Genomic DNA, 27,312 nt, shown 5'->3' on the forward strand with positions numbered 1-27,312 from the left:
TATGTTTTTACCTTGCCATGGTTTATTGCACCAACTGAAAAATTGCACAGTGTTTTTTTAAAGGACATTTCCATCAGCTCAGTGTGGCTCATATCAGGATCCTTTGTATGTTTATTTATAAGTATTTATTCAGGTTTTTCATATAGGGTTATAAATTTAAAAGTTTATTTTTCAAATAAACAGTGTGACAAACATAACTTAATAACACTGAAAATACGGTGGCCTTTCTACCATAGCGTTTCACTTCAAAATTTCCCATTGGACAATGGACAGTAACAGCAAATGAAGCAAAAAAAAGAAAACAGGTAAAAAAAAATTAAGTTTGTCATTTAAATGTATGTATTATTCTATATGCATCCATCCATGAAATGATCATGATTGGTGTTATCCTGGGTGGGAACAGTTTGCATTTACTGTTCAGAGAGACATGTGCGGGCTTAAAGTGGGCTGACTTTCTTGATATGTAAAATAAGGCATGTATTTTTTTGCTAAATAAAACAAAACTTAAAACAACTGGAATAGTTGACACCAATACCTAAAATGATGCCATTGGTGAAATATAAACACATCATTACGTGACAGAAAAGGAGTAGGAAGAAGTTTAAACTTATCTAATCCTACCTCCTTATAACTCAAATATATGATATAAATAATAGGATTAAAAATATATAGTGTAATATAATAATGAAATAATTACTTGTATGTCATTATTGAATAATCTAATCACACCAATAATGCTTATTCACATCATCATAATAAAACTATGTACAGTATACCATCACCAATGGTATGAATACAAATGAACACACAACCTTTTTCTAAGGATTACCATCTTGTTAAAGGCCATGCACTGCAACAGGATTGGGGACTGAAATTCCATTTTTGTTGCTCACAAATCTTTAAAGCCAACTCTGAAATCACAAAACGCAATTGGTCTTGGTTATGTCTTAAGTGCAATAGAAGCTTTTTTTACCACTGACTTAGAAGAGCCGCGCAATTTCCACAACATGATATCCGCACTGCATGACACTGGCATAGTTATGTTCTGGGTACAGTGCTGGCTCACACCGGTTGCAGTCTAAATTACTCAACTTTTAACAATTGCACCTGCTGCACGACTTAGCCCGTCATTTTGGTGCCACAGTCAAGACAGCATGTTCAAGCATGCCTGCTATGAGCAACTTAAAGACAAATGTTCTTCACCGTTGTTTTGTGGAAATATCATTACGTGTCTAGGATTTCAGCTGAAGTGTTTTCCAGTGTAATCCTCAACTGATCAGACTGGTTCAGCTAGAGAGAGTGGGTCTGCACAAGGAAGGAGACACTGAGAATTACTCGTGGCATTGGGGGATTTAAATGAGTGAAAGGAGATGAAGAGACAAAAGCCTCACATTCACTACAGTCTGCTGGCCCATAGCGAGCAAAGCTGGGAGTGTCAGCAGCAACAAAACAAAGAATTCTGGGATCCAGGCCAAAGACTATTGAAAACTTCAGCAGGCCAGTAAGGACCTGTAAAGTTATTGAAAACTTTAGGTTTTTTTTGTTCTTGTGAAGTTTATTCATTATGACATAGGTTTGTAAGTCTTTTGCTTTCTATTCTCCTTTCCTAATTTCTGTTTAGTCCACCCATCTTCCTTTTCACAAGAATGGCATTAGTCTACACAATATTAACAAAATTAAATGAAGGTAAATCTCCAATAATTTGCTAAACATCAAGGCAAAGGTATAACTAGCGATTTCATCAACAACTTTATCCCACCACACATGGTCAAAGATTTACAAAAAAAGGGCCATTGTAAGTTGCAGAGTATTTCATTAAAGAAGCTCAGGGGAAGTTTTAAGAAGTTCTGATGTGCAATCAATTTTTGGCAATTATAGTTTTGCATCGTTTTAGGAAAATTAATATAAACTAGTATATTAAACCCATTTGTATGTATTAATAGCCTACCAGAACAGAGTAACATGAAAGCACAGAATATATATTTTTAAGATATTGAAGATAGGACAGACAACAACATTGAATCACAACACAAATAAGATGTGACAATCAAGATAGGCTAACTAATTCAAAGTTTTCTGAACTATTTTAAAACATAGGACTGACTTGTGGAGACTATTATAAAATCTGACTGGCCTATAGTCATGTGATACAACATGGGATTCATATTGAAAGATGACATGTCATTAGTTAAAGACTTATTTTTAGTGTCTTCTCAGCATTCAGCAGTAGCCTAGGCTTATGATGATTTACTATGTTTCGTCGACTGAAAATATCAGTCAGCCAATGCCTCATGGATTTACAATCAACCCTTTTCCAAGATTAAGCTACTTCCTTATTGAACAGTTCTGGCCAATCATATTTTAGCACTCACACCAGCCTCCCGCCCTCACCTTTCCAAACCAGCCAATAGAAGAAGGCTCTCCTCGCGCAAAGGCTGGGCCACACAGGTAACTAAAAAAAATAGAAAGGAGAGGAGAGGGGGAAAAAAACTCCACGGCTTGTTATGGAGTTCGTGTGAACGAAACACGGATTTCCACCCTTCTTTACCAGTTAAACCAGTATCTCAGGATAGAACACACTCAAGTACTTCAACAGGTAGAGTGTCTGACCACAAACTCTTCCGTGGCTCTTCTGAAAATAATCTCTCCCTCCGTTTTCTATCTACCGTTTACCTCAATTGAGTTTCCAGCCCTTTTGTTCGCTCTTCTTATCACTTGGAAAAAGGTGAACCCTCGTGTTATTTTTATTTTAATCTTTGCTTTAATTGTAGTTTTTACCCTTGTGGTCCCTGATGGCTTCGCACAGTGATACTCTGGTGGTGTTCTTTGGGGCAACAGCTGGTGCAAATGGGGGTAAACTGGGTTCGGATGAGAGGGAAATAATTCTCTTGGTGTGGCAAATTGTGGATCTACATGAGAAAAAGGTACGGACCTTACTGACCTGTTCGTTCGTTGTACGGTGTCTTATGTAGCGACAGTGTTTGTGGCATAGTAGTAGAACAGTAGTGTGACATTTAAATCACTATGGTGTGCTCTCTGAAACCGTCTGTAGACTGCTTTTCTCTTGTGCCAGCTAACGCTACATCAACTCTCTGTCCACCTCACCTTAACAGGTGTGCGACCAAAATTTAACAAGCAGGTGAGAAGTGTAACTAAGGGAGATAAACACCTTTTGTTTTGGTTTGGCATGTCAGCTTGTTAATAAAAAAAAAACAACGCTTTATTGACAATTAATGGCTTTTTTTGCAACTACATTGTAAATTGTTTGTTTGACTTTTAATAAGATAGCCTACTCTGTCATTAGTCCTAAATGAGGCATTTATTTCTCGCTGTATTGTACGCCATGAAATGCTGAATCCTTCCACAGGTGGGGAAGCTTCAGAGGTTTCTTGTCAAACCAGACACTTTGGAACTGACAGATCAGTGTAAAGAGGAGACAGGACTGACTCTGGATGAAATCGTCAAAGCTGAGCCCCTGGACAAAGTCCTGCAACAGGTGAGTCTAAAAAGGAATTTAAAAAATAAAAATCCATGTAAAGAAAAAGGCCTTAAATCTCCGATTGGTCAGCTCTACTCTACGTTTTAAATATCTCCCTGGTGAAGCTGCATAATTTAAGGAAAAAATCTGCTGTATTTGATTTGATATTATTTTATTGTCAGCCATGGTCTGAAATTGTTCTTGCGTCACAGCGGCTCAATTTGCAACATAGAAATGACAGAAAACATACAAACATATAACACTGCATTCAATCACCCAACAAATATCCAGAGGCCTTAAACGTGCTGTGATCTGGGACTCTGCTCCACATTACATTTTAGTGTTGACTGCTGACCAAAAAAAACATGGGACCCTGTGTCTCCAGTTTGATGGGACTAGTTCACATTCTGTGTTCAGAATGTGGTTAGAATCTGAGGCGATGCTTTTAGCCGGCCTTGACGTGTTATAGTTCAATATTCCCATGGTGGTAGGATGAGCAGTGAACAAATGAACTCCTTTTGTTTTTCTGCTGTTTGCATCTTTTACACGGGATCTGTTTGTAACCCAAATCTATTCTTTTTTCCAAATAACTCAAATGCTGTTCTCTTTCACCACAAAATCTTCCTGAACCCTATTTTCCTTGTCATCCTTCCAAACATTACCACCATCATATTGTGTTAATATTTAGTAGATGTATGAAGGGCATAATCTCATGGGTCAGATGCTTGTATTGAGAGTTTAAATTTTTTTTTTTTGGAGAGTTTTTTAATTATGCAAACTTTGACGTGCAACCTTAAATCGGGGAACACTGAACTAACACAGTAAAAAAAAATTGACAGCCACAACTTCTGAAGCTGCGTTGTAATTGGTTGTGAAAAAGAAGCATAAAGCAAGCTGACTTTCCTCTGACAGTTTTTGCCCACAGCGAGATCAGATGCAACAAGCCTGACTATTAAGCTGTAAATGAATGTGAGTAGTGTCAAGTTTCCCTGATGACCTTTTAAAAAAGATGGTCTTCCACCTGGATGGGAGATGTCATAGGTCTGTTCTTGACAGTTTAATTCTGCTGACAGTTTGCAGAAGCTCTGGGCGGAGGATAGGCAGAGCCCGAGGCATGTGGAGATAAGCAGGAGTCGCAGGTCTAGTCTTGTCCCGTCCTGATGTGTGCTGCAGACATCTGGAAGGCGGAATGTTTACCTGGGACCGCACCTCTGTTTTAGGCTGCAGGACAGGCAGGAGTGGGGGGCGTTGATTCTCATCTACCAACCTGCAGTCGGTTACAGCACGTCTTAATGACCAGGATGTGAATCGGTCGCTGGTTCCTCCCTGTCAGGAGGTTTGTTTGTGCAGAAACTTGTTACGCTGTCAAACAAGTTTTCCAACTAGCCTCCCAAAAGTGTTTGGTTAAAGTTAGTGCCACTTTCTAACAGTTACACTGTCTGACAGTTTTAACCTCTCATTATGATGATGAGGGTCGGTTTGGGTAATCATTTCCCTCATCTCTGCTCCACTGAATTGTTTTTGTGTGGCAAATAGGGGCCAATAATTGGCTAAACTGAGGAAAACTTGTGCAAAACACCAATAAAATGTTATAAATCAATAAATAAGAATCACTAAACGCAAGGTTTCGAACATCTGGGACAAATGAGGAACATGTTACAAGAAAAGCATTTGAGGACTGTAGTGATAAATGAATGAAAATGAAGATCTGCGATGTTTGGATGATCAAAGTCATTAAAAGCTTCTCGGGGGTTTGGTCTCAGTGCTCGTCATTGAGTTCGTAAGGACTTCAGCTCTAGTGTTGGTTAGTTTGTGTGCTGAACCTTTAAATATTAACCCAAGCAATCAGTTAGTGCGTTTCATACCTCTGTCTCTGCAGTCACTTCCTCACTTTTTGAGACTGGTAACAAATGAAAAAGAGGGAATGCACATTTCTTGGGCTAGTTTAAAGTTTTGCTTAAAACTATAGTTTTGAAGCTTCTGCTTAAAATGGGTTAGCTGATGCCAAAGTATCCAGTGATTGAGAGAAACCTACAGTTGCCTGTCATTGACAGGCTTGTAGTATTGATCTCAGAGCCCCGCAGGACATGTGTTAGTTTTCTATGGTGAAAGATTAATCGAGGTAAAGAAACCTTGAAAGATTAGCAAAGCTGTGTAACACTTGGCCTTCTATCATTTACCAGCTAAAAATGAGCTTCTGTTGTTCTGTTTTTTGTTTTTTTTAAATGATTCTGTGATTTTACATGTTGCTCTTCTTGTTTTTCATAATGATTTGATCCTACACACTTTAATCCAGAATGACATTTAACCAGTATGCATATCTGTCAATGAGCCAATTTCAGGTAGTCCACGTGAGCACACTTGCAGCTCTACGTCTGTCTTTGTTCAAACACATGTTCTGCTTAATGTGCATTAATATACTTCACCACAAGGCTTGGTCATAGATATGAGATCAGTTGAATGAAAAGTAAATTGCAGATATTGAATTTAACATCACTGCAAGGCAGGTAACCAAGTAAAATAAAAAGATTTAGTCTTATGATACTGATTAGTTGGACAAAGCTCCTGTAGTTCACTGTAAATGACAGAGATCAGAAAGGATAGTCGTTAGTCATAAGACAACAACTTCAGGTATGGATAATGATGCTGTGTATACATGCTAAATTATATATTAGGGGACATGTCAGAACACTCTGGTTTTATTTGATAGATGGTAACTACCGACAACACGATTTGTACCCGAGCATCTCTGTTTTTTTTGTGTTTTTTTTATCTCGTTGTTGAGCTTGAACGTCACACTTGCTGCACAGTCCGGGAAGTGGTTGGCGAATGGTTGTGTCGTTTTGTTGCTGACTGCACTATTTAAGATGCAACATCGATGGCATGTCTCGGCCTGTTGATCTGCACGTAATGTGAAACCTCAAACACCTTGCTGCCGTTGTTAAACTGACACATTGCTTCTCTTATGGTAATTGTTTTTCAACTGTTTAAGACCAAAGCCTGAAGTGTTGACCACAGGTTTTGGCACTGAGTTAACTTATTGACCATTGCTACTTACTCAGAACAGCATCTGTATTGTGACATGAGTTGAGCTCGTGAGTCATAAAACCCTTGAGAAGAAAGGCTGCGTCAGGATGACACATTCACATCTGATGTGTTTCATGTTCAAGTTCTCATAGTTCATCATCATCATTATAGCCAACTCAGTCTGCTCGCTGTGACCTCAAGATCTCCAGAAGTGTGAGGTGAATGCCTCCACAAAGCATTGTATGTTGTTTTGATGAAGATGTTGACATGTGTGCCTTTTCCACAAATGACTGAGTAATACTGGAAAGTAGAGAGAGCCATTTGAATGTAGAAACCAGATTTTGCAAGATTGGAAAAGACGAGAAGAATATGTTATGAAGCATCCTCTATACCCAGTCAGTCTATTGTTAACTGTGGGAACTTGCTTTTGGTTTCAGTTTAGATTTACCTATTTGAGCTTCCTGTAAATCATCTACTTTTTACTCAATTTTTTTTCTCACATTCTAACCCACTTTCCTTTGTTTTGAAATTTACCTGACAATGTAAAAAAAAAAATGGTTAGAAACTGAGTTGAATGGAGGCAAGAGATAATGTTTTAAAAGCATGACTCAGATTCTATTACCAAGATGTTTATAAATCATAAACAGTTAAAGAAAACAGTCCATTTGTCTTTGGAGCTGTAAACTCATTGAGAGAACGCCTAGTTTACTTGAAACTCTTAATTCATCCACAGAAACATTTAGCATGAACCCCATGTTTTTCTGTCTTAATCTCAGTTTATTTTAGTGTCCTGTGTCTTGAGACAAGCCGGTGCTGTGGCAGCAGTGTGTTTTTAGCATTAGCTGCCCTAGCCCAGGGTCTGCTCTGCTCCTGACACACCCTGCTGCACTTATCGTAGCTCGTCTCAACCACCCTCACCTCTGCACACAAACAGTCCGATTACACCGGAGAGCGAACTCTGATAGGGTCATGTTCAAAGGCCACTTCCTCCCCCTCAACTGTGGAAATGCCTTCCAGTGGGTAGAGCGAGACTGAAAGCTGATCAGGAAAAAAAGAAACGTTCATAGTGTGTGTGAGACCTCAAATAATTTTGGAGGGAGAATCAGATGAGCTAAAACAAATCCTCTGACTTCCAGGGGTTAAATGGTATTTTTCATCACATTATGACTCATAATGATCAGCCCAGAGCCAACTGTGCGAGTATGATCATGTAAATGTGAAAAATCTGTTTTTTAATGTGTAATCTCTACCAGTAGTACAGCTGGATGCTTTTGTGAATAGTTGTTGAACAAGGAGCCTGAATCATAGTTAGTTGTTCAGTAGCCTGTTGTCTCCATACAAACAGTGTAAGATTTGTCTTCAATTTGTTATTTGCTCAATTTAAATCGTGCTTTCGGAGCCAGAGGACAAAAGAGAGACATTTGCTTTTCTCACCTTAAATAATTGTCCCAAGGCGGAGCTGGGTACACTGCTGTGAGCAAACATTAGTTCTGTTATCACTGTAAACATGACACAGTGCAGTGGGACTATGCTTACAATGTTCTGCTGTTTAAATTGACGAGCGTTTGGATGCCACTGTTTTGGATTGGTGGTGTTGGCACAGTGAAATCTTCCGGCGTTAAGTAGGATTAAAGCAGATACCTTTTTTTGGTTTTGCGATCTTTTACACAAACACTTCTCCCTTTAGAAAAAAACAAAAGCACGTTAAAAACTGTACGGGTGACTTCTCGTAAACACCACATACAATGAAAAATCTGTTGACACATTAGATGTGTTCAGGGACTTTGCCTCATGTTTTGTTACAGTATGAACTTACTTAGTGACTCTAATTTTAGGACTTTAAGACAGAATGTGAAGAGATTGTTGACTCAAAATGTGAAATGCAACCAGAGCTAAGCTAAGCTAAACCATAAGGGGGCGTACAAATGGTTAAAAATTTGACGAAAGATGGCTTCTTAGATGTTAATCCTGATATATATGTAGAAATAAATGTAGCTGCTTTGTGGATAAGAAAAAGGTTAGTGTTTTATTTTTTCTTTCAAAGTTTGACATCCAGCTCACATGACCTTGACCTATAAAACTGCTAAAATGGTGACAAAAAGTTGTTCAAAGAGCCGAGGGGCTGTGTGGAAAGACTTGTTAACGTCTGTCTGTCTTAGACAGTTTCACAGGAAGATTATTGTGTAAAAAAAATACATTATTAAAAACATTCAGTGACCTGTGAGCTCATTTATGGTTAGTTATCCTCGGCACACTGAAAACAGCCAAGCAGTTGTTTTTTTTCTCTCAAAGACTCTGTTGGGTTTATGTCCAGCCATCCCCAAGACCATCTCAGTCTAACCCTGAAGCATTCCTTCCCCCGTCAGCAGCTGACCGGCGTTATAGCCGTGCTTTTCTCTCTGTTAAGAAACTTGCCTCAACACGCACCTCTAATTCTCTCTCACCGTCTGAAGAGCTGTATAGCCTGTGGCCATGTGAAACTTGTCAGACACTAGGTATAAGGTGGTCTCACACCCCAGATGGTAATTTTGCTGTGACAGAAGACTTTGAGGGTCAGGGAGGAAAACATAGTATTTTCTAAGGTGGCCAAAGACACACACAGAACGTAGTCTCCGTTTTACATGGGAACGTTTAGCAAGAGGTGAAAGATAGCACTCCACAAAGAAGTTTTAAAACCTCCAAAATTACACAAACCTAATCTTTGTTTCACCAAGAATATCTGCACTTTTTATAGTCCTTGCGGTCTCTCTAAATACCCGATTTGAAGAATCTGGTGTGGCCTAAACAGACTACTGAATTTGTTGTCTACTGTCAGTTTGATGGATGGAGAGGACAAAAAGAGAGACGGCTTGAAAGTTAAAATCAAATGTAAGACACAGAGAATCACTTTCCTTCAGAAGCTTGATGTACTGATAATTACTAAGGGCTTTAGTTTCACAAGTTTATTTCCATTCATGTTATTTGGTCCGAAGCAGAACTCACCAAGAATCAACAACTTTCGCTTGTTTTAACTCGCCTATGTGTTGTTGTCTTGATTTTAGTATGAGCTCCACTCTGATATTCTGAACACTTGGTAGATTCCGCTGATGTGAAAAGGGGAAAGATAATTTGACTTTCTTTCTGAGTGCCCAAGATGTTGGTTTGTGAAGTTTTGTTGTCATTGTTGCGACTTTATGGTAGGTTAATAACTGTACAACACAAACGGCTTGAACATCACTGCTCTTCATTTATAAGCCTCACATTGTTAACATCTCTGAAATGCAGTCCTCCCACCTCAGATGTCACTTGTCTCAGTGTGCTGTATATTAAAGGGATGGACTCTGTTGAGAGGTAAATGCTGCCATTAATAGATGACACAACAAAAGCAATGGGCTCATTTAATGCGGTGGTTATAAATAAAAACATGCACACGTGGGAATTATTTCGGATTGGGTGTTGTGGCCAGCTTCAGCGTTTACGTCGAGATGAGACCGGCAGGTTGGACTCGTATGGGTTGTTTTTCCTGGGACTGTTGGTCACGCTGTGAGAAAAGTGTGATCCTGGTGATTAGGGGTGTGATCATTCCTCTCCTTTTGTCTGCCTCCTTCGCCGCTAAGCAAACACGAAAACCTGTTTTACGAGCCTCGTTCCTCGGCAGAAACAAACACAAACAGTCAAATGTCAAACACAACACCACCTTCACTTTTGTTGCACACAAGTCTTTGTTATCTTAACTTTTAAATAGGTCATGGTTTTGGCACAGTAGACATTTGAACAATAATAAACAGGTTTATTATAGAAATAAATAGTCTGGAAGGTTACATCTTGTATAATCCAAGAGTTTGATCTGTTATAATTCTGATGTTTTCTTTGAATAAAATGGATGTTTCATGTTTCATTGTGCAGTTCCAACAGTCGGTGTCATCAGAACTGAAAACTCTGGGCAGAAGCTCTTACACACTTTGTGTCGACAGCCCCCTGATCATCCGACAGGCCCTCCACCCAGAAGCCTCCAAAAAAGTAATTTCTATTTTTATTTTTTTGCCTGAAGGGAGAAACTGTAAAATGTATAACAATAAAATAATTGTTTTAACTTTTATTGTGAAAACATGAAATTTAAGCCTTAGATTAAAAAACAAAATACACGTTTTATGTAGAATCACAGTAATCCTATTTCTCATACTTTTTGTTCATAGCTTAAGTTATATGATATTTAATAAACCACATTTAAACCTTGAGGGTTTAGAATCTGTGGAAGTATTGCAATGTGTTAGATATAAGTAAAGCGGACAGTAAGGTCAAGAGGTCATGGCCTTATGATACATGTTTTCCTTCTTTGTGTTCCTGGTTGTAACTGTGACACACGATGATGTCAGCATGAACATATGAACATCTTCTCCGTTTCATCTCTTTGATGGGTTGCTTCCTGCTGTATCCAGTTTCCATGTACGGTCGCCACACCATCAAAACTAAATTCTTCATGTCGTTCCTTCTCTCTTCACAGAACCTTGTCCTTCCTGAATGTTTCTTTTCATTTGTGGACGCGAGGAAGGAGTTTCACAAATGCTGCCCCAACGCTGGCCCTGTGGAGAAGCTTACACCCGCCTCCATGTTGGAATGTATCTTTTACTTACTTGTGTTCTAAAGTTGAATTTATTGTCAAAACTTGATTTCTAATGAATTTATAAACTCTCCTTTCCTAGTTCAGTTCAGGTTTACTTATCTAACGGAGAAACTAATCCTAACAGCGTTCCCGTCACCAAGTCTTACAAATGACTGTGAGGCAGCAGAAACTGGTCATTATCCTTAACTGTTTGTGCAGATGTGAGTCTTCCTGCTGTATCAGAGCAGATGATTGGGGTGAGGGAGGTGAGAGGCATGGTGCAGCTGACACTTTGCATCCTTGCTGATCCCTACAGTAAGTAACAGCCACTTTTTGCACAAGGATGATAAGATATTAGATTCTCCATTTGTTTTTTTTGTCAAGTAAATACAAACTGATACTCATAGAAATACAATACACACACGTGCATAGAGAGCAGAAAACCCCACGTCAATATGAAGAACAGGAAAGTGCCATGTGATGTTCACAGGTAGTGGTTATCGTGTATCAGCCCTCTTTGACTTGGCTTTCTATAAACAGCATGATGACTGTAGAACTAAAGAAAACAAACCGTCTTGCTGGGGTTTTTTTTATTATCTGAAAGGTGTGGTAGCTTTAAGATCTCCAAACAATATCCTGATTTTATATAATTTGTAATTAAAAAGGCACAATGACTCAATCAGAAGTTACCAGATCATTAAACTGTGTTCTAAAACAACAAACGCGCTTCCCATCTTTTTATGATTTTCTGCCATCAGTTTATGACAGATGACTCCAGATATGCTGCAGCAAAAATATTTCAAACTTTGATTGATTGTGTTTGAGCTGTGGCACTTGCCTCTGGCTTTATTCTTCTTAATAACAGGCACGTATGTATTTGCACGTAATGGGTAACAGGAATGCAGAGTGCTAAAAACGCATGCTGCCTGACAGGGTGAACCTGTTTACTAAAGAATACTGAAAACTTAGTTTTAAAACTTGATTGTATATCCGCCCTTTCTTTCTCTTTAGATCACAAGTTCTCCTGTGTTGAAACCGTGAAGTACAAGTTTGATTCTGGCACGTGGTATGTATGAACTTCTCAATAAATCTACAAGTCTGTATGTGTGTTCATGCCACACCTGTGAGCCAGCAGTGTTGTTCACACGCTGAAATCCCCCTCCAGACATCTTCAGACCTTTAGCATTGATTACAGCAACAAGGAAGGCAGCAAGTAAAGCATGTTATTTAAGCTGTCCAACTTTGCCATCAAGTGCTTAGCTGGGTTATCTTGTAGCAGAGCCTCAGATCCGGCAGTCAAAAGCCTGTCACCTTGACAACCCCCTGACATTTAATCATGGTAGGGTGTTACTGTGTTGAGCACTCGCTGAGAGTGGCCTCTGTATCTGAAGGCTGTGGACAATTTGTTCAAATGAAACAGGAGAGGTGTTGGGGGTGGTTTTTTCTCTCTTCTTCTTCTAAAAGCTATAGTCACCTGGCGAGATTGTTTTTGTAACCTGTAAGTTCTTTCGTTGTTCATAAGCTCATAATTTCATTCATGTTTCTTTGTTTTCCCTGATCAGCAGTAAGACTGAGCCGGTGGACAGTGAAACGGTCATTAGAGCTCGAGGGTTGCCGTGGCAGTCATCAGACCAAGACATTGCTCGCTTCTTTAAAGGCCTCAGTATTGCAAAGTATGTTTAACTAGATTATCATATCATTAGCTTAATAGCATAATTAGTCCTAAGTCATTTTTTGGCCAAAGTCTGATATCTGCCTAACGTTACTCTCCACTGCTGCATCACCCTACCTTATTGCCTATATCCTCAACTGATCAGAACACTTGTTAAAGTCTGAAATCACTGTCTGCCTAAGTCCTCTCTTTGACTTAGGCATTTTTGCCGTACATAGAAAGATGGCGTACTGCATGAGTAAATATGACTTGGGCAAATATGCTATTAGGCTAACGATATGTCAAAAACCCCTTTACACTATAAAAGCTATTTGAAGCGATTGTGACTATTTCCTCTTTTTTTTTCTCTCTTTTTTTTAAAAATAAAAATGGACATAAACTTGCAGGCACTTTGACTTCAGCTACTACAGTACAGCTAGCCTGGCTCAGTATGCTCACACTTGTATCCGTGCTTCTGTCTTTCAGAGGCGGTGTGGCCCTGTGTCTCAATGCTCAGGGCAGGAGAAACGGCGAGGCTTTAGTCCGTTTCATCGACTCTGAACACAGGGACCTGGCCCTGGAGCGCCACAAGCACCACATGGGCAGCCGCTACATCGAGGTTCGACTCAGTATTTGTCTTGTTGAGGTGTACTGTAACTTTATGCTGAGCTGAAAATGAATCCCCCCTTTGAAGATCCTAAAGATGCTTGGATGAGTTTAGTGAGAAAAGGATGAGGAAGAAATCAAGATACATTTCAATAAATGCCTCAGAACTGTTAGAAAGAAAATCAACACTTGAATGAAGGAATTTGTTATGGCTAAATCCATTCCCCCTTGTCTACAGGTCTACAAAGCTACAGGAGAGGAATTCCTCAAGATTGCTGGAGGTCAGATTTCAGATTTTGTTTCTCTCTCTCGACTCTTCTCACCCATTTGTCCGCATCCAATGGTGAAAGGCTTTCTGTTAGTTAGAGTAGACTTCTATTACATGGATTTCCCGCATCTCTGAGGAAAAACAAGACTCTTCCACATCTGTAAAAGAGCAGCTCTTTAGTGACTGTAAAAGAAGAGCTCTCATTTGCTCTCCTGGTCTCTCTCCTGTTACCTGTTTTCTCTACCTCATCGCACTGACTCTCCAGCAGCTTATCTTGGGCTAATAAAAGACGCTTTGTGAAGGACTTCCCCCACTGCTCCCATCCCTTTCCTCACCCCCCAGATCCCCAGCGTAAACCATCAGAGGCCAACAGGAGAGAAATTTGGCTCTTCGCTAACAGCCGCTCACCTGTTCAGTTCTAGCCTGGGGCTGTACTCCCCTCGAGGGAGAGGAGGCTGACGGTCAGTGAAAGGAGCAGCTCAAGGCTGCTACAAAGGGGGTGTGAAGAGACAAAGGCAGGGCCTGAGGCCTCCGGACCACAGGGCAGCAGCCCGCAGTCACACAGGACAGAGATAGCAGACAAAGAAGCACAGTCACCGGCAGCAGATAACTTACAGTGGCTGCCGGTCTGACTGTGGACTTTACTCATGTGTGACTATCAGTACAGGTTGACAGCACATTGGACTTTAAGCCAATTGTTTTGGCAGACAAGACCCCAACCTCCTTATCAATTAAAGCGAAAGAAGTTCCCTTACAGTCGATTCTCTTGGTACAACACATATAGTATGGGATATCACGCCCCCGCATGGCCTACTGAAGACACCTCTAATCACGCCTTCTAGGCAGATGATCTGTGATGACGTATATGTGCAGGCAGAGCCTCGCATAAATACAACTGTCATCACAGTCATCCCTCAGTTCTTACGCTCTTCACCTCGCTAAGAACACCTCTACCGAGTAGAGCTAACCTAGCTGCTGCTAGTTAGCTCTGTCTCTGCTTTGGCTACCGCCAGATTGAAATTAGCTCAACTGCCCCTCTCGGTGTTTGCGGCTGCTGCTGCTGCTTCCCACGGAGCACTAATTTTGGGTCTACAAGCTTGCGTGTTTCGGGATGAGCACGAAGGCTAACCTTTTGTGGAAAAAGTGCTGGGGAAAACTGCGGTCGCACGGCATGACCCTCTCCTCTCCTCTACGGGATCCAGCTTCCTCTGAATCCGATGGCGAGGAGCCTTTGGTCGAAGTCCCCGTTACTAGCTGGGTGGATCACATGGATTATACTGACGGGTTAGCCGAGCTCGAGCCAGAGCTCTCCGGTGGCGCTAGCTAGCCTCTGTTGGGGCTAGACGCTAATGACGATGACGTGCTGGACATCGGCTTGGATGTTCATGGTTTGTCGGAGGATGAACAGGAGGCTTTATCATCTGGTCAGTGTGCCGCCGCTGCTGCGCCGGTTGACCAGGACGACACATCCTTCTTCTCTCTGTATCGCCGTGCAGCTGAGAAGCTGGAGGTTGAGTGGCCCTCTCCTCCGCCAGCTCAAAAACCGTCGCGTTTCGCGGGGTTTTTCCTCCCGCCTGAACCGACGACGGTCAGAAACGGCCTGCCCATGTTCCCGGATTTTGTCTCGGAGTTAACATCGACATGGCACAAATCACTGTCTACCCACGTCACAGTACCCGGCTATGGACAGTATCTGGATTTAGATGGAGCTGAAAAGGCAGGATTAGTTAACCCTCCGCCTATGGAGCCTTCTCTGGCAGCTTATCTGGCCCCCTCTCAAAACCATGCCGTGAACGGCCCCACAACTCTCCCGTCCAAGCACTGTAGGTTCTCCTACTCGCAGCTGGAAAAAATCTACAGAGCACAGGCAGGCGCTGCTTGTGCTCTCAGCTCTGTCACCATGCTGCAGACTTATCAGGCAATGCGTCTGGCGGAGCTCGGTTCAATGTTTCCCCCCAACAGCCCACTGGCGCCTCTACTTAACGAGGTCCGGGTTGCCACTGACTACATTCTCCGGGTGTCTCGGTGTGCAGTGCTCGCCCTCGGCAGGGGGATGGCGTCTACCGTGGTGGCACAGAGACACCTGTGGCTGACTCTATCTGATGTTCCAGAGAGAGACCGGGCTGTTTATTTAGACGAGCCGTTATCTACTGATGGATTGTTTGGACAGTCGCTCGACGCCATCCTGGCACGGTTTGAGTTGAGATCCAGAGTGCGAGGGCATCTTCCACTCGAGGCCTTTATGCTTATAAATGGCGGGCATTCGAGCAATGGTGTTGGGACCGAAATGTACTCCCATTTCAGTGTTCAATTGTGGAAGTTTTGGTTTTTCTTCAAGAGTTACTTAATAAAGGTTTATCTTTTTCCACGATTAAGGTTTATTTGGCAGCTATATCTGCCTGTCATGTTGGCTTCAATGGAGTGACGCTGAGTGTGCACCCACTTGCCATGCGTTTCTTAAAGGGAGTTCGCCGGCTGAGGCCTGTGGTGAAATCTATCATCCCGTCATGGGATTTAACTTTAGCGCTGGATGCTCTCTGTGGTTCCCCATTTGAACCTATTGAGTTAGTCGATGTGAAATTTCTTTGATACAAGACAGCGCTACTTCTCGCTTTGACCTCTGCGAAGCGAGTGGGCGACCTTCATGCTTCATCAATGCATCCCTCTTGTACCCAGTTCACTTCAGATTCCAAGGTCACATTGAGCCCAAATGCGGCGTATATGCCTAAGGTTATCCCTTCAGCCCATAGTTCCATGGTTTTTGAGTTTATGAGCTTTCGACCCCCTCCTTTTGCATCTGAGGAGCAAAGGAGGTTACATTCCCTGTGTCCTGTACGTGCTCTACGCGAATACATAGACTGCACGCAGAGTGTGCGTTTGTGTGACCAGCTGTTTGCCTGTTTTGCTAATCCAGCCAAGGGTAAAGGCCTGTCTAAACAGCGGCTTTCTCACTGGATTGTGGAGGCTATCTCCCTGGCCTACAACAGCAGGGGTCTTCAGTTAACTCATGGTGTGAGGGCACATTCAACCAGGGGCATGTCTACATCATGGGCTTTGTTTAAAGGGGTATCTTTAAATGACATTTGTTGTGCGGCCAGTTGGTCATCACCGCACACTTTTGGTTTTATTGTTTGGATGTATAATGTTTTATCTAGCATGTACTAGAGTGCTGAAGGTTTTATTTCGGTTCATAGCTGCTCTGCGGGGCGTGTATACATGTCCCATACTATGTGTTGTACCGAGTGAATCGACTGAAAGGGAACGAAATGTTATGACTCTAACTTCTGTTCCCTGAAGGAGAGGAACGAGGTACAACACTTCTTTGCCTCACTGCGCAGCTGGGCTTGGTGAAGAGCGGCTATTGAACTGAGGGATGACTGTGATGATAGTTGTTTATGCGAGGCTCTGCCTGCACATATACGTCATCACAGATCATCTGCCTAAAAGGCGTGATTAGAGGTGTCTTCAGTAGGCCACGCGGGGGCATGATATCCCATACTATATGTGTTGTACCTCGTTCCTCTCCTTCAGGGAACAGAAGTTAGAGTCAAAACATTTCGTTTGAACTAAACTTGTGAACAGAAGAACCAAGAATTGTCGTATCTGTTTGATTGGAGGACTTTTGTAACCTTCCATTTAAGGGAACTGTGACATTAATCATTACTCTTTTCAAGTACTACTTTCATGCTAATGAGTGAAATGTTTTTATTTTAATTGAGATTTATATAAATATTATGACAACTAATAACCCTGTTTCTACCTCTGTACTTATGGTTGATCAAAGCTAAATGCAAAGGGGTCATGTTAAGGCTCTGCATCAGTCTGCTCTCATAACTCTACATAGCTAAAAGAGATCAAAATAAGCTTACTCATGTAACATTAACCACAGTTGGTTTAACAGCTCTAAACCAGATGGAGTTATTTGTAGACTGAAGTGTTAACTGAGGTCTGATGAGAAAAAGTCTTTCTAGCCCTTATTTGTCATTGAAGTAAATGAGATATAGGCAAACTGTAGCAGAGTGAAGAGGAACATGACATTGACAAAAGGAAACCATCTGCAAGGCTGAAGCAGGTGGTTGTGTCGTGGGAATCTGCAAATGTGTTGAAACCGTAGTACAAATGAAATAGTGGCGTAGGTTGTCTGCCTCTGCTCAGGTCAACTTTGAAAACCTTCGGAACGCTTTTTGGTCTCTACTAGCCTGACTTGTGTTTCTGTTTCTGCTCCTTTGCTGTCTTACACTTATGCCCATCTTTCTGTTTAATATTTGATTCTTTGCTGTTTTCTAATGCACTCAGAAATCCATATTGAAAGGTTTATTACATAAAGAAAAGTTTATTGTACATGAAACAAGAACAAATGCAACAAATGGGATTCAAAATACATGTTTAAAACTAGTTGACTATGGACATTATTTAAATCTTGAGTTTAAGATATCTGAGATTGAATTTGTTGGGTTTTTGATTTGCTGGGTGCGGGTGGGGTGAGGCAGTACTTCATCCAAAGTAAAATATCACAGGAACTTATGTAGTGAATACCATGTATGGCCCCTGAAGGATGAATCCTTATAGAGGATTTCCAAGAGGAAGAAATATCGCAATCCTATGATCAGCACTTTATGGTAGAAATGTTGATTTTCAGCCTTGTGGTTGTTACGATGCCTGGGTTCACTGCCGTTCTGATGTGTAGCCTCCAAAAGGTGCTAGCATTGCTGTAGTCTCCTTAATTTGCTTCTCTTAAAAAGGTTTTGGAGAAATTTGACCAATCAAAGTATCATTGATAAAGCAGTATAAAATCAGATGCATCCTTATCGGGGATAGTGGATTTTCTGCAGCTTTGAAAGTTCAGCTGATTCAAGAAAGCAAGACAGCAACATTTACAGTATAAACTATGTTCAGGCACAAAACAAAGAGTGTCTCAGAAGGCCTGTTCCAGGTATTGAATCATTGCTGTCTTCTGACACCAGGTACATCTAATGAGGTGGCCCAGTTCCTGTCCAAAGAGAACCAGGTGATCATCCGCATGCGGGGGTTGCCATTCACTGCCACACCTCAGGAAGTGCTGTCATTCCTTGGTCCAGAGAGCCCGGTTACAGACGGTACAGAGGGTCTGCTGTTCGTCAAGTACCCTGACGGGCGGCCCACCGGCGACGCGTTTGTCCTTTTCTCCTGTGAAGAGTACGCCCAGAACGCCCTGAAGAAGCACAAGCAGATCCTGGGGAAGCGGTATATCGAGTTGTTCAGGAGCACTGCTGCTGAGGTGCAACAGGTACATTCTTTGGAGTTTTATGAGCATGGAGTAATGTAATAATATAAAAAGGCAGCATGTAAGATTTCCTACATTACTGCTGGAAACATGTGGTTATGATACGGTATGCAGGATTTAAGGTGGATTGCACACGATTATTACTTTATATATAGATTTGTAAAATACCTTTGTGAAAATACGAAGATGGGAAGTTGTGGCTTTGGAGGAAATCAAGACCATACACTGAAGGAGAAAACCAGAGAACTTTGTTAAATCAAATAAAGTTCAGGCTCATGAATTATATTTAATGTTTCATGTATGTATACGTATAGCTCTTGGTTGTTTTTCTTTATCAATGAATAAAAAAGCACACGTAAGTGGCTTCTCTTAGTTGTTGGACACGCCATCATACAGAAGAGAAGTGATGAAACCAGAAGGTGCTACAGTAAGTGTGTGATGAAACCAGGAGGTTTGGTGATGACATATTAATATTGCACAGTTTGGATGTGGTCCACATGTGATGCTGGTAACAATCCTCTGAAAGGCTTCATGTCCTTTTTGTCTCAGCTCATGGAATGGCACCTCATGTCATGTTTTATTTTTTTTCCCTGTTTCTTCAAGGTGCTGAACCGCTACATGTCTGCACCTCTGATCGCCACACTGCCCCCCTCACCCATCGTTCCTGTCCCGGTCCTTGCCACGCCTCCATTCCTTCCAGCATCCAGCAACACTAGAGACTGTGTACGCCTCCGCGGCCTGCCGTACACCGCTGGCATCGAAGACATCCTGGAGTTTATGGGAGAGCACACAGTTGACATCAAACCTCATGGAGTCCACATGGTCCTCAACCAACAGGTCAGAGTGCCAGGGGCTCAGGGACAAAATTACCTGGAAGACTTTATGTCTCAAAAGTGTGAAAAATGAATGTTTTCCCCAAGTTATTGTGTCCCTTACAAATACTACCCTCGTGGATCTCAAAGAAGGTTGCTCATGATATAGAGACGGCGTTCTCTAGATTCATATGGCACGACAAGAGACCCAGGCAGAAAATGAAAACACTATCATTAAAGTATTCAAATCCACCTGTAACAAATTAAGAGAAACAGTATGAAATATTACACCGTCGACACAGAACTCCTTACAAAGTAAACAAGATGGACCGTCAGCTCTCACCTTTGTGTAACAAGTGTCATAGAGAGATTGGAACATTTTATCATTACTTCTGGAAATGTAGATTGATAAAAAGATTTTGGGGTATAATTTCACAGGAACTGAGGGGCATCTTTCATGCCAAAGTTAAGAGGGAGCGAGGCCTTTTCATCCTCAGCCTCTTTTAAGGGAGGTGACTCTAACATGTATAAAGTTCAAACTATGCTATTATTGGTGAGAAAATGTATTTTTATTAATTGAATCACTGATAAACCGCCTATTCTCCTATATGGTATCAGGCAATATTCAAGGTCCTCCCTGATGAAACAGTTGCTAAGGGTAACGAGAGGTTTTTCATTGAAGTGTGCGCTCCTCTGCTTGACTACCTTCATGAGGATGTGACATGGCGAGTGATGAGGGGCCAGTTTTCCCTAAAATGGTCGTGCCCAAGTGTTTTCTCTTGTACTGTACTGTGAAGATGAAGAGGGGTGCAGCGGACTGGGACATTTTCCTGCTAGTAATAAAATGATGGCTATGTATAAATTTTTTTTTCTTTTATCTGTCTCTGTCACTGACATGATGGTGAAATGTTTAACTTGAGTGTCTGTTGAAAATCAATAAAAATATGAAGGGTAAAAAGCCAGCTCTGTTTTTGATCATTTTTCAGTGAAATCAGTCATGTAACTAGTTTCTTCTTTTCTTCCCTCTGAAGGGCCGACCGTCGGGTGACGCTTTCATTCAAATGAAGTCATCAGAGAAGGCGTTCATGGTGGCCCAGAAGTGCCACAAAAAGACCATGAAAGACCGCTATGTGGAGGTGTTTCAGTGCTCCACAGAAGAGATGAGCATCGTGCTGATGGGAGGAACCCTGAACCGCAGCGGCCTCTCCCCCCCGCCCTGCAAACTACCCTGTGAGTCACCTTCCCTCGATGGCTCATCGGGGTACAATCAGACCTGTGCTCCTTTAGTCTTAGTTATTATTATTCAATTAAGGAATGTATTATTTCATATGATATAAAGGCTGCTGGTATTACTTTAGTAACCAACCAAAGGAAAAAAAAGACCTGCATCAGAAAGTGCAGCTCCAACTGTGGACTTTGCTCTGTTATGGTTCATATCTTCTTTTGGTATTGACAAAAAGATTAGAACTGGCTACACCAGAGACATAGATGTCATTCCTATTGGAGTTGTACTGTGTAACTATTTGATCGTTAATTAACAAATAATTGTATTTTTTCATTTAGATTAAATAGTGTTTTGAAAAAGGTGGTTTTACTTTTTCTCCTGCATCTTTTCTTCAATTTCTGAAGAGTCAAGGTCATTTCTCAGAATCTATCTACTGATCAGTCTCCATTGAAGGCCTTAAAACCCAAAAAGAAATATCCAGGAAATAAAAACTAACCTGGAAACAATCTCACAAGGACAGCAGTGTTGTGTGTCACGGTGACGGTGCTAAAGGACACCACAGCTGCCCACAGCCTCACACTGATAGTGGCTGTTTGCATGTAAATACAACCGGACGTGTGTGTGTGTGTGTGTGTGTGTGTGTGTGTGTGTGTGTGTGTGTGTGTGTGTGTGTGTGTGTGTGTGTGTGTGTGTGTGTGTGTGTGTGTGTGTGTGTGTGTGTGTGTGTGTGTGTGTGTGTGTGTGTGTGTGTGTGTGTGTGTGTGTGTGTGTGTGTGTGTGTGTGTGTGTGTGTGTGTGTGTGTGTGTGTGTGTGTGTGTGTGTGTGTGTGTGTGTGTGTGTGTGTGTGTGTGTGTGTGTGTGTGTGTGTGTGTGTGTGTGTGTGTGTGTGTGTGTGTGTGTGTGTGTGTGTGTGTGTGTGTGTGTGTGTGTGTGTGTGTGTGTGTGTGTGTGTGTGTGTGTGTGTCAGACATTTGAACCGTATCATCAAACCCTCTCATTTGCAAGTCAAATACAAGATGAATGTAATCGCAGTGAATAACAGAAACATGAGGTGTCAAGAGGTGTTATGCTTACATTTCAGAGTTTTTGTCCGACTGCCTGAGTTTTATAGATGTGAGTGAGTGACACTGTGTCCGTCAGTCTGCCAAGGCGCAGATTGTGTTTGTACACCAAGGATTAATGCGAGCGCTCAAACATGTTCTTACATTGTTGATGACTTTGTGTTGAACCATTAGATAGTGTGGACAGTGAACCATCTGAAAACTTCCAGAATAGTTCTGTCACCTCTGAACTTTTAAAGGATACAGGTCTATAGGGTTCAGTTCTGTGCTTTCTCTCAGACCCAACAAGTGAACAACCCGTCATGGTGTTTATGTACAATGTTTTATGTTGTTCCGTAGGTCTGTCCCCCCCCACTGCCTACGCTGCCTTCCCCACCCCGCCTGCCATCTTCCCTGAGGCCGCCCTCTACCAATCCCCCCTGCTGGCTCCTCCCAGACCTGCTCCGACCACAGCACACAACCCGGCACACACACTGGCCTACTACCCTCACCCTCACCAACCACACCTGTACATGAACATGAACATGAACTACACAGCTTACTACCCCAGGTAAGGTCATTTTAAACTAAAGCTAGCTACTTGGACAGAACACAAGCATCAGACATCTCATGTCTTTGTTTCCTCTTCTTTCTTCAGCCCTCCAGTCTCTCCCTCTACAGTCGGCTACTTTGCAGCTCCTCCAGGAGCAATGGCAGCAGTGGCAGCCCAACCCCACCATGCTGCAGCCGCAGCTTCATCGGTTCTGCCTCAGCCTGGGGCCCTGGTCAGGATGCAGGGTCTACCCTACAACGCAGGAGTCAAAGACATTCTAAGCTTCTTCCAGGGATACCAGGTCAGAAATGTGATGAAGAAATAGCCCTGTTGACACATGCATCCTCAGTGAGCGGGACACATTTTTCCACATTTGTGAAGCAGCGTCTATTGTGACCTGGGCATGATCAAAGGACCATCTACTTTCTATGAAGGGAAACAATAAGACCATTATGACCTTTACTGTTCTTTGATGTACTGTCTCTCTTTATTTTTTTTTTTATGTTTTCATGTTATTCTAAAAATGTGCAAACATAGTAGACGCATTAAAATGGGACAAATCACACCTGTTGATTCAGTAAGATTCAGTGTATTTTAGTTTTCTATAAGGAAAGATCACTCTCTGGGATGAGGGAAGAGGCCGAGGACGTGTACAGATGCAATAGACGGTTTCAACAGAGAGCAGCTCATCCCTGTTTGGAGTCCTGCAGGGTTCTGAGTATGTTCACAGAGTCTGAAGCAGACCTGCATGGATGCATTTTATGTACTGTTTCCTGTGATATCAAGTCATTTCTAGTTGTTTTCTTTTTGCTGACTTATTTATCTCGTATCTGCAGAGTTGAAAAAGCCCAAACAGAAATGGGCTTAACTTCCCTGGTTAGTTCAGGCTCTGGTCTGCACTATCACTGTGATCAGCCTATTACGTCCTTTTTCTAGATTGTCATCATCCAAAGGGATCATTTAATGGCAGTGTAAGTAAATGTTTACCAGGCTGAACACAGCCTGTGTGTGTTGTTACATGCTGTTGAGTGGGAGCTCCTCATACATCCCACATGTTAAAGTCAGGACGTCTGAGCTCGCAGCCCTACAGCTACTTAAGATTTACCACCACTGCTTGTTATTGCAAAATCACACCACAGTAGTGTCTCATTAGGGGACGTGTGTGTACTTGTTCGCTCCCCCACTCTTTGTGCGTCCCGTTTTTTTTTTTTTTTGGCTGGCAGTCTAAATTAGGTGGAGTCTTCTAAGGGGAGGTATGACGCTGATGGTTTGGCAAGGAGGAGAGTGGGTGGGGTTTTAGGATTAGGGGCCAACCTGCTGTCGTGGAGTCGATCTTTATGAGTTATTCTAGTATCTATACAACCGTGAACTTTGAAAGGGTTTTTCTCTTCCCAACAACACATTTATAACATATAAGAGGAGTTTCACATGTGTGTTTGAAAGAGGGAGAGTAAAGCTGACTCCTGTTGGGCCTCCTGAAGCTGAGCTACACTCATTTTACCCTTAAAAGTTTGGCTGCGTATGTGTGTGTTCTCCTGGTTACAGACTCTCGCACTCTCCCTGGGTGAGAAAAAAAAACCATTCACACATTTCTGCTGGTGTCTGTGGTGTTTTTTTTTTGTTGTTTTTTAAAGATTTATTGGTTGGCTTTTTATTGCCTTTGATTGTAGAGATAGGACAGTGGTTACAGTCGGAAAGCGGGGACATAGAGAGTGGGGAATGAAATGCAGAAAAGGAGCCAGAGGTGGGAACCGAACACGGGGTGCCCTCCAGAAGGACAGAAACCTCTGCTAATCGGGCGCATTCCTCAAGCACTTGTTGTTCATATGAAGCGTGTTTAGCCTGTTTGCAGCGTGTGTGAGTGTACTTTTGTTTGATGTATATACATTTGTATCTGTTGTGTATTTCACTCTTAATATGTGACACCATGTGGAGGCCTACCACCCTGACTGTGCGTTCATTATTATGCTGTCTGTAGTATGCACCTGACGAGTACAGCGGCATGGTTCAGATGAGCGAACAGGCCAGGAGTCTGATTCAGCCCAAAGAATGGCTCTGTCTTTAGGGGCTCCCACACAGGTAAGAAGAGGCTGCAGACGTGGAGAACAGGGTGGACAGAGACATCTTTTTATACACATTTATAACCACTCTGAATAAATAACGTACATTACAGGCTAATGCATGAACGAACCATTGCCACACTAGCCAGAAAACACTAAGTCGGTCACATGATGGTACAGACAGTTGTTGTGCAGTTGGGATATTTATTTACGGAAATGATCATTTTCAAAGTTTTTCAAAACTTCATAAAACATGACCAATATGAGTGTACAGCCTTTCTTTGAAAATGTCCGTTTATCCAGAACTGAAACAACAAAATACTATACATATTAAAACCTGAACATCGAAACCCAAAAACATATCTTAATAGAAATGCACAATCTTGCCATCATGGTTCTGAACTCTTAATCCGGCATGTTGGCTCGCTTTTTCAAACAGACGTGTGCGTCTCACCTGAAGGCTGTGAGGAGTTCTGAGTCTGCACTTCTGACACACTCCATAAAATGTTTTGTCAACATCTCAACATTCCTACATTGAAAGCATTCGTTCAATGGGGGGGGTTGATTTCACAAAAGCTCAATTGTTTAAATGCCAAGCACGACTCACCACACAAAATAACATCAAGTAGCTTCATGCTAACTGATTTCTAAAGGATCTCTAATGATCTAAAACGGTAGCATCAGTCTTCAGCACTCTTCATTAATGACCTACTTCAGTACTTTGATCATTCCATTTCCACTCTCCCTCTCTCCTCCTCTAACATGTAGACTTGATGCCTTGTACTGCTCTGTGTACAAATGGGATCAAGGGTGTTTCATTAATATTGCTCTTCCAACAACTCATTTGTATGCATCAAAGTTGATCTTGATGCATGATGTGAATGCATGCAAATTTATCAGATAATCAATGAGTGTCGACAAAACTCCTCTTGTGGCTTTCAGATCCTCTGGGAACAGCATGTTTTCTCTCTTAGCTCTGCCCATTTATCTCTCTCTTCTTCTTTTTTTTTTTTCTATCTAACTGGACCGGTTTGATGAGTCTTCTTTTCCAGGGATTGTTCCTCCTATACTTTGTGAACTCCCCCTGGTGTTTAAAGGTGCAGCTCCATTAGACAACATTGTTTGTCTCACGCGTTTCTTTCTTCTCGTCTGTTTTGTCCTGCAGCTCCAGCCAGACGCTGTTCTCATCTTGTACAACTTCAGTGGGCAGTGCAGCGGTGAGGCCTTGATCACCTTCCCTAGTGAGGAGATGGCAAGGCAAGCTGTAGCAGAGCGCTCCAACCATCCCTTCTATGGCCAGCAGGTCAACCTGATCTTCTGTAATTGACTAAGAGCCCTTCATTTTTACCTCCTGTGGCAGCAGCCATGTTTCCGTACAGTGCCATTAAAACAGCTGCTGAACCTCTCCCCTTTTTCATCATCTGTCATTTATTGAACCATGTGACCACTGCTGGCCCTGACACTCCCGAAGCCGTTTGTGGAGTTGAGACTTCTGCTGGTGAAGCCATACGAGCTTGATTTTGGAATGAATACCTCTGTGGATGTCGAGCTACATCATTTCTTTGCAGAAATGAGATGGTGTGGACAAAGCTGTGGTTGTGCTCTGCAGAGTCAAACCTGCATGTATAGTTCTAGTCTCTCTATATGAACCTGTACAGATGTTCTTCCTGAAATGCTTGAGGCTATACAGACCACTTCTGCCTTATGACCTCTTCTTTATATTTTTGGATTAAACTCTTAAGCACTAAAAGATTTGGCTTTTCCTTCAGCATTTATGATCCTTTGTGGTACCTACATGAGGTAACAGAGGAAATCTCAGAGCATTGGCATCAGCATTTTCTATTCTTTAAAAGTACAGCAACACCACAGATGTGCCAGCTGCTCATTTGTTACATTTATTTTTTAGGTAAACAAAAACATTAGTGAGACTTATTTGATATCATCCAGTTGATGAGCACTACAGGTAAATTTGCTTCGCAAGTGTCTTTAAAAGAGAAGATTGTAAAATAGAGATTAGTAGATTAAATATCCTTACAGTTGATTCATTTGTAATGTAAAAAAAGACTCGGGCGTATCCTCCTAATGATCAGCTAATAGATGTCTTCTTCTGTTGTTTCCAGACTATTTATGACCAGTCTGTAGCATGCCTTATTTCCTGTTTCAATCCGGAGTACTGTGTAAAAACTGCATGAGCTTTTTTTTTTTCTTCCTTTTGACAGGCCTGCTGACAGCTGGTGTAGTCCCCCCCCTTTACTGTGCCTACATTACCCAGAGTGCAATACTGTCTAAAAAACAAGGCTGTGTCAACCTCTGGTGGCAGAGGAGATGTTTTTCTTTCTTTAGCAAGTTTGTCACTTGTATGAATTTGATCTGTGTATATAGGACTGTAAACAATAAAGATGTTGACAAAGAGCTTTTTTCTCCTGCTCTTCTTTAAATAGATGTATTGATAAGACACGTACACACTTTCTCCTTTCAGATAAAAAGAGCGTGTCATGTTTTAAGTTCTCTAACAAAGAGGATGTCTGATGGCACTAACGTAGATTAGCTCTGTTATGTGACGTGTTTCTCTTTCGTTGAATAATCTGAGCTGAAGCCCACCTCTCACTGACTGAGGAGCGACGTCAGCACATGTAGTTCTTGAAGCAAGGCTTCGTGAAACAATGCGTCTGGCTGTGTTTACATCAGCGATGTTCCTCTACGTGTAATCCATGAACAGTTTACGGGACCAACTGGATTTTTAAAA

At 41.8% G+C, this 27,312-nt stretch overlaps 1 protein-coding gene across 2 annotated transcripts; it reads left to right on the forward strand.

Moving 5' to 3' along the window:
• The first annotated feature begins 2,413 nt into the window (after positions 1-2,413).
• esrp2 (epithelial splicing regulatory protein 2) lies at positions 2,414-26,978 on the forward strand. Of its 2 annotated transcripts, XM_079340228.1 has the most exons (16): positions 2,414-2,924; positions 3,368-3,496; positions 10,391-10,504; positions 10,989-11,103; positions 11,307-11,402; positions 12,099-12,153; positions 12,650-12,760; positions 13,225-13,357; positions 13,583-13,625; positions 18,577-18,878; positions 19,479-19,712; positions 20,719-20,917; positions 22,314-22,524; positions 22,612-22,807; positions 24,485-24,585; positions 25,732-25,971. In XM_079340228.1, the coding sequence occupies exons 1-15, from the start codon at positions 2,793-2,795 to the stop codon at positions 24,569-24,571; spliced, it is 2,157 nt and encodes a 718-aa protein (XP_079196354.1). In that variant the 5' UTR covers positions 2,414-2,792; the 3' UTR covers positions 24,572-24,585; positions 25,732-25,971. The 2 variants fall into 2 exon arrangements, with proteins under 2 accessions (XP_079196354.1, XP_079196353.1); XM_079340227.1 differs by lacking the exon at positions 24,485-24,585 and having other exon boundaries at positions 25,732-26,978.
• Positions 26,979-27,312: the final 334 nt, after the last annotated feature.

Source organism: Symphodus melops (genome assembly GCF_947650265.1).
Source record: "Symphodus melops genome assembly, chromosome: 3".
Taxonomy (NCBI): Eukaryota; Metazoa; Chordata; class Actinopteri; order Labriformes; family Labridae; genus Symphodus; species Symphodus melops.